We start from the raw sequence: 14024 nt of genomic DNA, 5'->3' as shown, positions 1-14024 counted from the left end.
CTGAGAGCTTTTACAGTCATCCAAAACCTGCTTTAACAAACAGGTTGTGACATAAATCCTGTTGTAATGAAGCCTGTTGTTGTGTCTGTGTGAAGGTGGGGGCCCTGCTATGAACCAGTGTGAGGGCAGAGAGGAGGGAGCCCCTCCCTCTAAAACCACTCTGTGTGGGGAACATGAGAGCCAGACCAAAGCTCAGAGGTGAGATGAGGATCTCTAACTGTCCATGACTCTTCTCCATGTCAGAGCTCAGCACTCAGATCACTGCTCCATCATTATTCACACTCACTGTCACATCAACTACTCAGTAACAGCTTAGAAGAACTAATGATCAACTACTGACTGTCTGAGTGAACAAAGAGCCAACCACTGATTGAACTGGTGAACGAAGATGAGGTCAGATCTGCTCTTTTTTCAGGTTAAAACTCTTTTTTTCCATCTGTCACTTGTTTGTTTGTATCAGGATGCAGCAGCAGAGAGACTCTCCTGAACCCAGCTGTGTGTCCATGAAGAGTGACCGGTCTATGGGTCGTCTTATTACCTTTAAAGATGGACGACCTGTTGATGGAAGGTAAGAATTGAAAACTGAACTTTGTTATTATCTGACTCTCCTGAACTTGAGTAGTGACTTTTATTTAGTGTCTTTTATGAGTGGTAACTTTTATGCTGTACCCAGGTTTCCACTAGGCCGGGTATAACAGTAACTAAGTAAAGAAAACCTCTCAGCACACTACGGCCTTATCCCCTCTTCTTTATTTGATGACTGACACTATCTCCACCACAGAGGTCCTCCTCAGGTAAAGACATTTCAGGTCAGTTTGTGATGAAATATCACATCATCATCTACTGGTCAGGAGATCTGCTACATACAGTAAACACCTGGACAATGCTCCCAGTCTGTATCTCTATATTATAAAAGCCACAATCTTCACAGTAAAGCTAAACAAGACAACAGGACAAAACAAAAGGGCCCCAGCAGCCCTGATATGACAAAATACAAAATAACACACAACTACATGCAAAATAGACAACATTTCAATAACAGAGTCAAACTAGTGAGGTCCACATCATTCACCTGAATAAATCATAACAAATCATAAAACAGTGTAACACTGAGCCAGTGACACACAATCACAGCTTGTATCATTCTAACATATTATAGGGGGTATGTCTGTTAAAACATTTGTAACCAAATAAGAAGATAAGGTCCAGAGTGAGTCCCACACTGTTGAAGAAATGTCTGATATCAGATGACTCATGTAGGCTCGTCTATTAAATACAGGTGTGTTCACTTCTTCACTTCTACCTGAGGAAGACAATCTGTGGTTGAAAGGCTGGATCAGTCCAGATAGAGTAACAGTTCTTCCTGTGCGCTCTACTTTTCTGTCTCTCTTCATCAGGCTGCATGAATGATGAGGTGTTAATACACTGAATCAGAATCAGGTTTACTACCAAGTACGTTTCACATACAAGAAATTAACTTTGGTGTTTTGGTGCAGAGCAATAATCATAGCAAGACGAAAAAATATAAAGAAAGACAAAGCAAAAGCAAGAACTGCAAGTGGTAAAGATGTACAGCGTTAGCTTTCCTCTCACCTCCAGAGCTTTTTACTCAGTATTAGCAGGTCTATGCTGCCCTCTGCTGGACACTGAGATGTAACACACCTCCTCTCTGTCGTCTCTGCTCTGATTTATGTCTTTATGAAAAGAAGAAAGTTAGTTACTCAGTTAAACAAAATAATGCTTCTTTTTCAAATGTTTAGTATTTAATGATTAAACATAAAGATTCATAATGTAAAGGACATGTATATAACAATGTTTATTGCAGGTGTAGATTTGTGTTTAAAGAGGCATTTTCCATCTCTCAAACTCATCCACTGTCTTCTTGCTGATTTTCTACCTGCTTCTAAAATTTCAGATGATGTTCTCATCACAATCTTTTTTTTAAATTTCAGTTGTCTCTTGTTTGTTTGTATCAGGATGCAGCAGCAGAGACCAGACTCTCCTGAACCCAGCTGTGTGTCCATGAAGAGTGATCGGTCTATGGTTCAGCCTATTAACTTTAAAGATGGACGACCTGCTGATGGAAGGTAAGAACTGAACTTTGTCATTATCTGACTCTCCTCAGACAGATTAAGGTCCTGAATCTTTCAGGAGATCCAGTACAATCTCATTTTCAAGTTTCCCTTTGTTGTGCACAGGTTGGGACAATTTGGTTTTGGCGTATAATATTAAAGATTATCAGGGATAATCACCAATATATATGTGTGTGTGTGTGTGTGTATATATATATATATATATATATATATATATATATATATATATATATATATATATATACTATAGGTTGTAACCTTGGGGCACCACCCTGTCACCAGGGACCAATGAACAAATTGATTATTAATAATAATTAAACAAATAATTAATAATTATTCAATTTATAAATTATTCAGCAATTCATTTATAAATTGGTATTAACACTATTATAATTCAACTATAACTAAAACAAACATTGGTTACGAACTAGATGATCACAGGCAAAACATGTAACAACCGTGGGTGTGTGTGAGGGAGAGAGAGAGAGCCAGCGGCAGAGTGACGTGTTTGACATACTCACTAGAGCCAAGATGGCGGCTGGCCGTGGTCTTATAATACATCCATGTGTGAATGGCGTGAACAGGAGAACAAAGGGAGGGACCCTTGAGCTTTACGTTATGACGCGATCACACTCTAGTGCAGCTTTAATGTGAGTGAGATGTAGATGAGGTGATTGGGAGAAAAGAGCAGGAATAGAGATGAAGAGAGGAAAGAGTCCACAAGAGATCGTCACCACAGTTAATAATCACCACAATATCACTACACAATAACAGAGCCAGAGAACCTGAGTTCGTCTGGTCGGATATTGGTCCTTTAACTAGTGAGATTTGGCTTATTAAGCTGATCACAGTGAACGATCTAAAACAGCCAGATCTGCAGCACTTATAAGTCAGATTACAAATACAACACGCTGCACTAACTGTGTCTCTGCCCAGACATCAGCCTCTGACTCTGAGTTGCTCTGATCCTTCAGAGTTAGAAAAAGACAGTCCACACTGGTTCTCCACAGCTCGGTCCTTGGCTCTCCTGGCGATGACAATGTGAGGAGTTCCTCAGCGGCAGCGGGAAGATCACAGATGAGGGACGGTGGACTTTGTTTGTCTTTAACAAAGTCTGCTCGTCCTCACAGAACTAAGATCAGCTGATTGCACAGCGATTTACGGCGGATCCGAAAGATGAAAAAATGAAAAAGGAAACAAACAACAGCAGACTGTGACCTCGGCTTTAAGAAGTGGTGGAAAAAGGTCGAAAGTCTTCAGATTGCTCCCTTTCAGCAGCCGAGTGGATGAGAGAGCTTGGAGTAGCTCTCTACTGTAACTGGTGCCCGGGAAAAAGCAACTGCTGCTTTTATCACCTGAGTGACGTCACCGGGGATCCCTGCTGAGAGTACCTGGCCTTGGCCAATGGCGATGCTGAGTTTACATTCAAACCCTGATTCAGACCTAGGTGTGAATTGTGGGGGGTCGTGGTGCTGTTGTTCAAACGGTCGACCAACTCTGGCTCAGGCTTTTGGAGGGACATGTAGGCCTCTCTATTGTTCTTTCAGGACACATGGCTGGAGATCCCAACACCTTGTTCCCCGATGAGCTGGATGATCCAGGTCTGGGAATCCTTTCTGCCCTGACTTGTCATTGTGGTTCTAGTTGAGCATTAAAACCTGTGATCCTCTGTTGATGAGATGAATATCTTCACTTCTTCACTGAGCAGGAAGACAAATCTAAACTGATGGTTCTTCTCTTCATGAGGGATTTCACCAGGGGTCATCAGGTGTTTATGCTGTTTTAACATCAGACACCTTCCACAGTGACACAGTTCAGACTGATGAGACTGTAACTTGTCTCAACATTACCATCCCACAGATCACTCCTCCTTATCCATCTTTTTCAGCAGGTCTGATCCTGATGGTTCCAATCCTTGGCAACATGTGATCCCTGGATGTGCAGATAATACTCTGCACATCCAGTGGTTAGCAGAGCTTCTGCATTTCCTCTGTGTGCAGAGTCAAAGCTCTGTGATGCTGAGGTCTTCAAAGGTCAAGTTCACGTGACTTCACAAAACAGGATTTTGGCCTTGTACATGCAATATCTCCAGAACTACTCAAGGGAATAGCTTCAAACTTGGCAAAACTGTCCACTGGGACGCAAGGACAAACTGTTCGGATTTTGGTGGTCAAAGGTCAAAGCTCAAGGTCATGGTGACCTCACAAAACATGGGTTTGGCCTTGTAAACATAATATCTCCGTAACGCCTTGAGATAATTCTTTCAAATTTGGTACAAACGTTCATTTGGACTCACAAAACACTTCTTAGCCATTACGAAAAACGTCACACAGCAATTATGACAAAACTTTCACTTAAATTGTTCATATTTTATGATGCTGAATGAGGAGGGATGTAATCTGAAACAAGCTGTGGAGGCATACAACCGCAAGGTGGTAATTCTGGTCCTTCAAGTTGTTGTTTTCTCCACAGAGTTCATCAGGAGAGCTCAGAGGTCCACAGTGATCAGTCTGCCCAGCAGCATCAACCAGACCTGGACTCCATATTTATGGTCTGTACATATACAAGCACATTTTTACGATTTAACTACATCGACCACAGATTAACATCTGGACTTCCCTTCAGGTCCTAACAGTCTCCGTGCTGCTCTGTTTAGACCAGCAGACCTTCAGACTGACACATCAATCACATGTTGTTTTCTACCAGTTTAAATGAAATGTTCCGTTTATCATCTGTTCCAGCTGCTGGAGGAGAACATTGTCACTTTTGTGAAGAATGAGCTGAAGAGAGTCCAGAGGGTCCTGAGACCAGATTACCCAGAATGCTTAGAGAGTCAGAGGGAGGATAAGGAGGTGTTGTACGGTGAAGATGAAGAGCAGAGGAGGAGCAGCAGAGAGGCATTTCTGAAGATCACACTGAACTTCCTGAGGAGACTGAAGCAGGAGGAGCTGGCTGACTGTCTGCAGAGCAGTAAGAGGATTTCTATAAAGATTTAACACGGTCGATACAGGAAATATGACACCCTTAGATTCACAGTTCTAAACTGCCTTGTAAATATACTGCACTTATGCATCAAATGTATAAATTATTCTAAGCTACACACAGTCACAAGCTGTTATCCTCCACTAATACATTGATTATCAATACATTGATAGAATGTTTAGATAATGAGTTTTTTTTTTTTTTTGGATTTAGTATCTATATTCAATGACTGATTTCATCTGTCCTTTGTTTATTCAGGAACTAGAACTGCAGTCTGTCCACATAAACTCAAATCTAACCTGAAGGAGAAGTTCCAGTGTGTGTTTGAGGGGATCGCTAAAGCAGGAAACCCAACCCTTCTGAATCAGATCTACACAGAGCTCTACATCACAGAGGGAGGGACTGGAGAGGTCAATGATGAACATGAGGTCAGACAGATTGAAACAGCATCCAGGAAACCAGACAGACCAGAAACAACCATCAGACAAGAAGACATCTTTAAAGCCTCACCTGGAAGAGATGAACCAATCAGAACAGTGATGACGAAGGGAGTGGCTGGCATTGGGAAAACAGTCTTAACACAGAAGTTCACTCTGGACTGGGCTGAAGACAAAGCCAACCAGGACATACACTTCACATTTCCTTTCACTTTCAGAGAGCTGAATGTGCTGAAAGAGAAAAATTTCAGCTTGGTGGAACTTGTTCATCACTTCTTCACTGAAACCAAAGCAGCAGGAATCTGCAGGTTTGATCAGTTCCAGGTTGTGTTCATCTTTGACGGTCTGGATGAGTGTCGACTTCCTCTGGACTTCCACAACACTGAGATCCTGACTGATGTTACAGAGTCCACCTCAGTGGATGTGCTGCTGACAAACCTCATCAGGGGGAACCTGCTTCCCTCTGCTCGCCTCTGGATAACCACACGACCTGCAGCAGCCAATCAGATCCCTGCTGAGTGTGTTGACATGGTGACAGAGGTCAGAGGGTTCACTGACCCACAGAAGGAGGAGTACTTCAGGAAGAGGTTCAGAGATGAGGAGCAGGCCAGCAGGATCATCTCCCACATCAAGACATCACGAAGCCTCCACATCATGTGCCACATCCCAGTCTTCTGCTGGATCACTGCTACAGTTCTGGAGGATGTGTTGAAGACCAGAGAGGGCGGAGAGCTGCCCAAGACCCTGACTGAGATGTACATCCACTTCCTGGTGGTTCAGTCCAAACTGAAGAACATCAAGTATGATGGAGGAGCTGAGACAGATCCACACTGGAGTCCAGAGAGCAGGAAGATGATTGAGTCTCTGGGAAAACTGGCTTTTGAGCAGCTGCAGAAAGGAAACCTGATCTTCTATGAATCAGACCTGACAGAGTGTGGCATCGATATCAGAGCAGCCTCAGTGTACTCAGGAGTGTTCACACAGATCTTTAAAGAGGAGAGAGGCCTGTACCAGGACAAGGTGTTCTGCTTCATCCATCTGAGTGTTCAGGAGTTTCTGGCCGCTCTTCATGTCCGTCTGACCTTCATCAACTCTGGAGTCAATCTGATGTCAGAGGAACAAACAACATCTCAGTGGTTAAAACTGTTTAGAGACAAACTTGAACCAGCACTTTTCTACCACAATGCTGTGGACAAGGCCTTACAGAGTCCCAATGGACACCTGGACTTGTTCCTCCGCTTCCTCCTGGGTCTTTCACTGGAGACCAATCAGACGCTCCTACCAGGCCTGATCTCAAAGACAGGAAGTAGCTCACTGACCAATCAGAAGACAGTCCAGTACATCAAGAAGAAGATCAGTGAGAATCTGTCTCCAGAGAAAAGCATCAATCTGTTTCACTGTCTGAATGAACTGAATGATCGTTCTCTAGTGGAGGAGATCCAACAGTCCCTGAGATCAGGACGTCTCTCCACAGATGAATAGTCTCCTGCTCAATGGTCAGCTCTGGTCTTCATCTTACTGTCATCAGAAAAAGATCAGGACGTGTTTGACCTGAAGAAATACTCTGCTTCAGAGGAGGCTCTTCTGAGGCTGCTGCCAGTGGTCAAAGCCTCCAACAAAGCTCTGTAGGTGCTGATATATCCATCTAGATAAACTGTATATTTTTAAGACAAAAATCACATTTTTGTAACTGACTCCTTTCGTTTTGCTGATTCCTCTTCAGACTGAGTCACTGTAACCTCTCAGAGAGAAGCTGTGAAGCTCTGTCCTCAGTCCTCAGCTCTCAGTCCTCTCGTCTGACAGAGCTGGACCTGAGTAACAACAACCTGCAGGATTCAGGAGTGAAGCTGCTGTCTTCTGGACTGGAGAGTCCACAGTGCAGACTTGAAGGACTCAGGTTAGGATTCATCTTTTTGTCAAGGCTTTGTATAATTTTATGATCTTGCAGATTTAAAGGACTCAGATTAGTGTTCAGCTTTTTGGCATTTAACAATCAAAGAGCTTTCAGAATTCAGAGTATGGCTGGGCGATCTGGCTAAAACATTATATGACAATGTTTCTGAGAAGAATTGCAAACCACGATGTGATTTACTATCTGCTTCCTGTTACTGCTTTGATTTTGTTGTGAAAGTCATGAACGGAAGTTGATTTGTATCTTTTCACTGCTGTGACTTTCAAGTCATGAAGTATTTATGGAGGTAGATTTGTTTCAGTATTATTTGTGTGAATAGATCAGCAATCCATGTGTAAATGTGTAAATGCAAAAAGTATATTTTAAACTTACAAAAACATTTTGCAAGTATGAAATAAATCTGCAAATACACAAATTTCACAAATAAAACAAACTATGAATACATTTAATGATTTTACAAATAAATCAGAAGCATTTGTGAATATCTTCCTCACATTTACAACTTTCAAACAGGCATTTGTGAATCAATTTTCTCTTTGTGAAGTGAAAAAGCATTTGTGGATCTCATGTGACTCACACAGTGTTTTATCATTTACAGATGACACATTTACACACGGATTGTTTATCTGTTAACATAAATAATACTGAAACAAATCTACCTCCATCAGTTTTTGTTCAGACAGCTCTGCTATTTATTCATTAATCAGAAAGTTCAGTCACCGCTCCAGCTCGTCCTGTCTGACATTGTAGTAACTGCAGGCAGGTGTCTCCTCCCACAGATGTAACTCCACTGTCTCAGGCTGCAGCTGGTGACAGTGGTTCTTGTTCTTGTTCTGCTCCAGTGGGGAACTGTTATATGTCGCTAGGCCAAGATCTCTGATGCTGTAAAGCAGAACAAGGACTGCTGTTGCCATCGTGGTTGAGCTGTTTAATAGTTAAAAGTGGGCTGGTTTGCAGTGATTGAACTTCTAAATATGGCACCTTCCTCATGAGACGATCTGGACGACTCATTTGAAGAGTAAATTATAAGTAAAATTGTGCTGAAGGACAGCCTCATAAAGGTATAGCGTGTCAGCGTTGCCCCCCCTGCTGGCGAAAAGGAGCCTCAGCAGAGTTAGTGGATGCAGCAGGTGGAAACGTGCCACAGAGAAAGAGGGAGAGACTTTGCTGATGATTATTGTTGCCGTGTCCATCGGGAGTTGGGAGCTCCACAGTGTGCGTTCAGAGACCAGTGAGTGTAACGTTTGTTTGTTTATCATTTTCTGCCGTTCTTTATGGTTTATATTTCTTGATGATAATCCAGCTAACCAGTTAGCTCGTTAATGCTATTGCTAGGCTACTAGCTCGTTAATGCTAGTGAGTGCTACTAGTGGACCACATGTCTGTATATTGTTGTACATTATTGGTTGTGGTAAATTAAGAGTATGGTTCATTTATTCTGTTGGTTATGGTTAATTACCATTCTACTGCATACTAAATTGTATGGTTAATGGTTTGCTGTTCTGACAACTGTATTTGTATTTTGTGTCTGTTACAGAACCACACACCCACCCACTTCCACACACATATATTCTCACCCATTATGAATGGACAATAAAGAATTTAAAAGGAACATCATCTGGATTCTTGCATTCTAACCGATGCCCCCCAGCGGCCATAAGTGCTTTAACCCAGTTAATATACAGTCCTTATAATAACCTCCAGTACAAAAATCGCTCACAATATAAGATCGTCAGTTCGCCCACCCCTGATATTTAATATGTGATAATGTTGTCATTCAATTTTTCATTTCACTTAATTTTTTCTTCTGGAATTCCTCTTCAGACTGAGTGGCTGTAACCTCTCAGAGAGAAGCTGTGAAGCTCTGTCCTCAGTCCTCAGCTCCCAGTCCTCTCGTCTGATAGAGCTGGACCTGAGTAACAACAACCTGCAGGATTCAGGAGTGAAGCTGCTGTCTGCTGGACTGGAGAGTCCACAGTGCAGACTTGAAGGACTCAGGTTAGGATTCATCTTTTTGTCAAGGCTTTGTAAAATTTTTATGATTTTGAACTGAACTGACTTTTACCAGCATAAAAAGCTGCGTGCTCCATAATTACTCACTGATTTAATGAAATAAAAGGAAAGTGTTGTTGGTTTGGACATTAGGGTCCAGTGGAGCGGTGTAAACATCATGATGTTGTTCTACTAGTGTACAGTGAAGCCTATATGCCCAATTTGCATTTCCTTTCACACAACATTGTCATCCTCATATAACATGTTTTCTTTATTCCCTCCCCCTCACCACCTCCCTTTAAAATTTCCTGCAGGAACATTTAAAGTATTAACTCTTTGAATTCAGTAAAAACTCCAACTCCAAGAGAACCTGATACCCAGACCTGATGTTTGGAGCATCATCACAGACCACAGTCAGAGTCACATAGATTCAACCCCCTCACTGTCCACCTGAATGAATATGATTGGATGTTACTGACCACAGAGCTTTGAATGAACCAATGATTTTGAAGAATACTAGAAACAGCTGATACCAATCAACCAGTACAATACACACCTTCAGTGCTGTGTCTGAACCAATGATGCTTCATTAGTGTCAGTGACAGTTAGAGTCTTGTTACAGCTGTGAGCATCTGATGCTGATTTAAACTGGACTAATGTGAAACTTTTAGACTTTGCAGTAAGTCTCTGTTTGTGTGTATACTTGTAATACGTGTGTGTGTGTGTGTGTGTGTGTGTGTGTGTGTGTGTGTATGTATGTGTTTTCAGTCTGTCATACTGTCTGGTCACAGAGGAAGGCTGTGATTCTCTGGCCTCAGCTCTGAGCTCCAACCCCTCCCATCTTAGAGAACTGGACCTGAACTACAATCATCCAGGAGACTCAGGAGTGAAGCTGCTGTCTGCTGGACTGGAGGATCCACACTGGAGACTGGACACTCTCAGGTATGGACAGATGGACAAACAACAGCAGCTCTCACACTGTTTCTCTGTCTCTCTGACTAACTCAGGAACTGTGCTTCATGTTTCATGGTGGATATGAGTGAAGGTGGATGAAGTTGATCCTGACTTTGTTTCTTCCTCCAGGGTGGACCATGGTGGACCACAGAGACTGAGACCTGGTCTGAGGAAGTGTGAGTGTGTTTTCACTTTGATTCATGATTCACAGCTGCACATGTTCCCCTAGATTTTTACATTTTTTTGACTAAAGTACAAAGATGAATTTCTCTAGAGTTTCATTCAGGATTCAGTTTCTGTTTTTGTCAGTGAGGCTGGAAAGATGTTAGAATTCAATCAATCAATTTAAAATCCACAAACACAACAAACTGAACACAGTGATCCAACAAAACTAATCAATACATTTCATTAGCAGTGGAGCCAACAGAAAGCTGACTTTGTTTCTTCTGGTTTTTTGTCTGTCAGTGATTTTATAGAGGAGTTTTGTTGCCTTCAGGTGCCTGCTCCTAAGCTCGTATTTCACATGTTTGACTGCTATAAGTTTTGTTAAGGAATCCTTCAGTTTCCTTCCTGGATGTAATAAATCAATGTTCAAAAACCTACAGGTCAGGGAACACAAAAGGCCATAATTAATGTCACACAGATGTTGAAAAGTTGAGTAAAATGAGCTGAGGTGGATTCATCTTCTACTTCCTCCCTGAATGACAGACCTGGGGACAGATGTTCGATACATCTGCACAAAAACCAGACCTGCTCCATTTTTCACACATAAACTGGTGTTTCTATAAACACAATGTGTGCACGTCACACAGACCTCAGACTGGATCTTCATTAACACTGAGTTCAGCTTTTTGCAGCTTTTGGACCAAAACATCCAGACTGTTGTCAAACTTTTTTGTAGCAGACGACAGTTTGAGATTTTATGTCAAAGGTGTGAACTTTGTGCTGAATGTGAGCTCTTTGGTGGAGCTAATGACAGTTTTAGAAAGCAGATGGTTCAGAGCTTATTTGTGCTGCAGTGGAAGATGATGAGCCAGTTTTATCAATCAATCAATCAATCAATCAAAGTACTTTAATGATCCCAAACTGGGAAATTGTTGCATTGCAGCAGCAGCATAACTTACAATATGTACAATACAATACAGAAAGTAACAAAAAAGAATGTACAATATTTCAATAAGGGCACAATGAGGGTTGAGAGTGTATTTACAGCTGTGCAGGGTGTTAAAGAGATAACAAATAAATAGCAAATGAACAACAATAATCAACAACTGTGCAGGGTGTAATGAGGTAGATATAAATAATAAATAAACTGTTAAGGTGCAGTTTGGTTCTGGGCTATACAATAAATCCTTTATCAGACAGATTTATTGTATGGGGTGATGGCTTGTGGCAGGAATGATTTCCTGTATCTGTCCATTCGACAGCGGAGCTGTAGCAGTCTGTTGGAGAAGGAACTCCGCTCTCTGTCCAGTGTTTGGTGGAGAGGGTGGTCAGCGTTATCCATGATGGATAACAGTTTGTTCAGTGTCCTCCTCTACACCACGGCCTCCACAGTGTCCTGTTTGCAGCCAATAACGGAGCCAGCCTTCCTGATCAGTTTATTGAGTCTGTTGGGGGAGCAGCATCAGAGCCAGCGACACCAGCGAAACCATGGCGAAGAAAAGTGCACTGGCAACAACAGACTGGTCGAACATCTCCAACATCTTGCTGCACACGTTGAAGGATCTTAGCTTCCTCAGGAAGTAGAGTCTGCTCATCCCCTTCTTGTACACAGCGTCGGTGTTGGATTTCAAGTCCAGTATGCTGTTGATGTTGACGCCCAGGTACTTGTAGTCCTCCACCTCCTCCACATCCTGCCCCAGAATGCACAGTGGCTATGAAGTCGTCCTCTTTCTCCTGAAGTCGATCACCATCTCTCTGGTCTTGCCGACATTCAGCCTCAGGTGGTTGCGTCCAGCCCACTCCACAAAGTCGTCCACCACTGCTCTGTACTCCCCCTTCCCTCCCCCACCTATACACCCAACAACAGCCCATCATCATCAAAATTTCAAAATTTCTGCAGGTGACACGACTCAGAGTTGTATTGAAAGTCTGTGGTGTATAAGGTGAAGAGGACAGGGGACAGCACAGTCCCCTGTGGAGCTCCTGTATTGCTAACCACCGTGTCAGACAGGACACTGCCCAGGCGGACAAACTGTGGCCTGCCTGTCAGGTAGTCAGCAATCCAGGAGACAATGGAGGTGTCAACACCCATCCCCCGCAGCTTCTCACTCAGCAGCAGCGGCTCGATGGTGTTAAAAGCACTGGAGAAATCAAAGAATGTGATTCTCACAGTGCTGCCTCCACCATCGAGGTGCATATGAGCTTGTTGCAGCAGGTAAATGATGGCATCATCCACTCCCAAATGGGGCTGGTAGGCAAACTGTAGAGGGTCTAGCAGCGCCTTCACCTGTGGCCTCAGGTGGGTCAAGACCAGCCCCTCCAGCACCTTCATCAGATGGGATGTGAGGGCAACTGGTCAGTAGTCATTGAGGTCCGATGGAGTCGACTTCTTTGGGACAGGAACCAGGCAGGACGTCTTCCACAGCACCGGGACTCTCTCCTGACTCAGGCTCAGGTTGTAGCGGCCAGAAAAGTTTTACAAAAGAGAAAAGTCATTGTCTCTAGTGATTTGACAATGACTAACAGAAAAAGTACCCGTGGACAGGACGGAAATAAAAGACAATATAAAAACAAAGGAGCCGCTACAACAGGCAGTGAGACTTTATTCACTGCATGTGTTTATTGATGTGGATCCATCAGCCGTCATCCTCGGGTCCACAGGAGAAAAAAAGCACAACATTGCTGACATCTTGACTCATGTTCAGTAACTGTTGATGTTGTTAGAACTGGATTGTTGTTGTTTGTTTAAATGTAGTCAAACATTATTCACAGTTGAATATGAAATGTAAGTTTGAATGATTCACTTTCAGTAATTGTCGGTAAAGTTGTTGATAAATCAACAGATGATAAACTGCAGCTGTGTTGTGTCTTGTTCTCTCCATCAGATGCCTGTGAACTGGAACTGGACACAAACACAGTAAACAGAAACCTCAAACTGTCTCACAACAACAGGAAGGTGACATATGTGACAGAGGATCAGTCATATCCTGATCATCCAGACAGATTTGACTTCTGGTCTCAGCTGCTGAGTAGAAATGGTCTGACTGGTCGCTGTTACTGGGAGGTCGAGTGGAGAGGAGAGGTTCATGTATCAGTGAGTTACAGAGGAATCAGAAGGAAAGGAGGCAGTGAAGACTGTTTGTTTGGATGGAATGATCAATCCTGGAGTCTGAGGTGCTCTGATTATGGTGGTTACTCTGTCTGTCACAACAACAGAAAAACATCCATCTCCTCCTCCTCTGTCTCTCACAGAGTAGCAGTGTATGTGGACTGTCCTGCTGGCTCTCTGTCCTTCTACAGAGTCTCCTCTGACTCACTGATCCACCTCCACACCTTCAACACCACATTCACTCAACCTCTGTATCCTGGGTTCTGGATCTTACCTGGTTCCTCAGTGTCTCTGTGTGGTCTGCAGGTCTGAGAGTCTCTCCTGTGGACAGAAACTCTGCTGACTGCAGCTCAGCTGCTGAAATCAAAGTTGACTCTGTT

At 42.9% G+C, this 14024-nt stretch overlaps 1 protein-coding gene across 1 annotated transcript in view; it reads left to right on the top strand.

The window, feature by feature from the left end:
* Positions 1 to 14024, top strand: part of LOC139612516 (NACHT, LRR and PYD domains-containing protein 12-like) — a 74927-nt gene extending 60903 nt beyond the window's left edge. The window contains exons 16-20 of the mRNA XM_071468153.1: positions 7236 to 7409; positions 9249 to 9422; positions 10185 to 10358; positions 10500 to 10546; positions 13421 to 14024. Of these exons, the coding sequence (XP_071324254.1) occupies positions 7236 to 7409; positions 9249 to 9422; positions 10185 to 10358; positions 10500 to 10546; positions 13421 to 13956 (1105 nt within the window). The 3' untranslated portion in view covers positions 13957 to 14024. The remainder of the gene's footprint in view (positions 1 to 7235; positions 7410 to 9248; positions 9423 to 10184; positions 10359 to 10499; positions 10547 to 13420) is intronic.

This window comes from Trachinotus anak, unplaced genomic scaffold (assembly GCF_046630095.1).
Source record: "Trachinotus anak isolate AG129_WGS33_773 ecotype Australia unplaced genomic scaffold, CSIRO_AGI_Tana_v1 ptg000031l, whole genome shotgun sequence".
Lineage (NCBI taxonomy): Eukaryota > Metazoa > Chordata > Actinopteri > Carangiformes > Carangidae > Trachinotus > Trachinotus anak.
The sequence above is the reverse complement of the archived record's forward strand: the minus strand, read 5'-3'. Positions and strand labels throughout refer to the sequence as shown.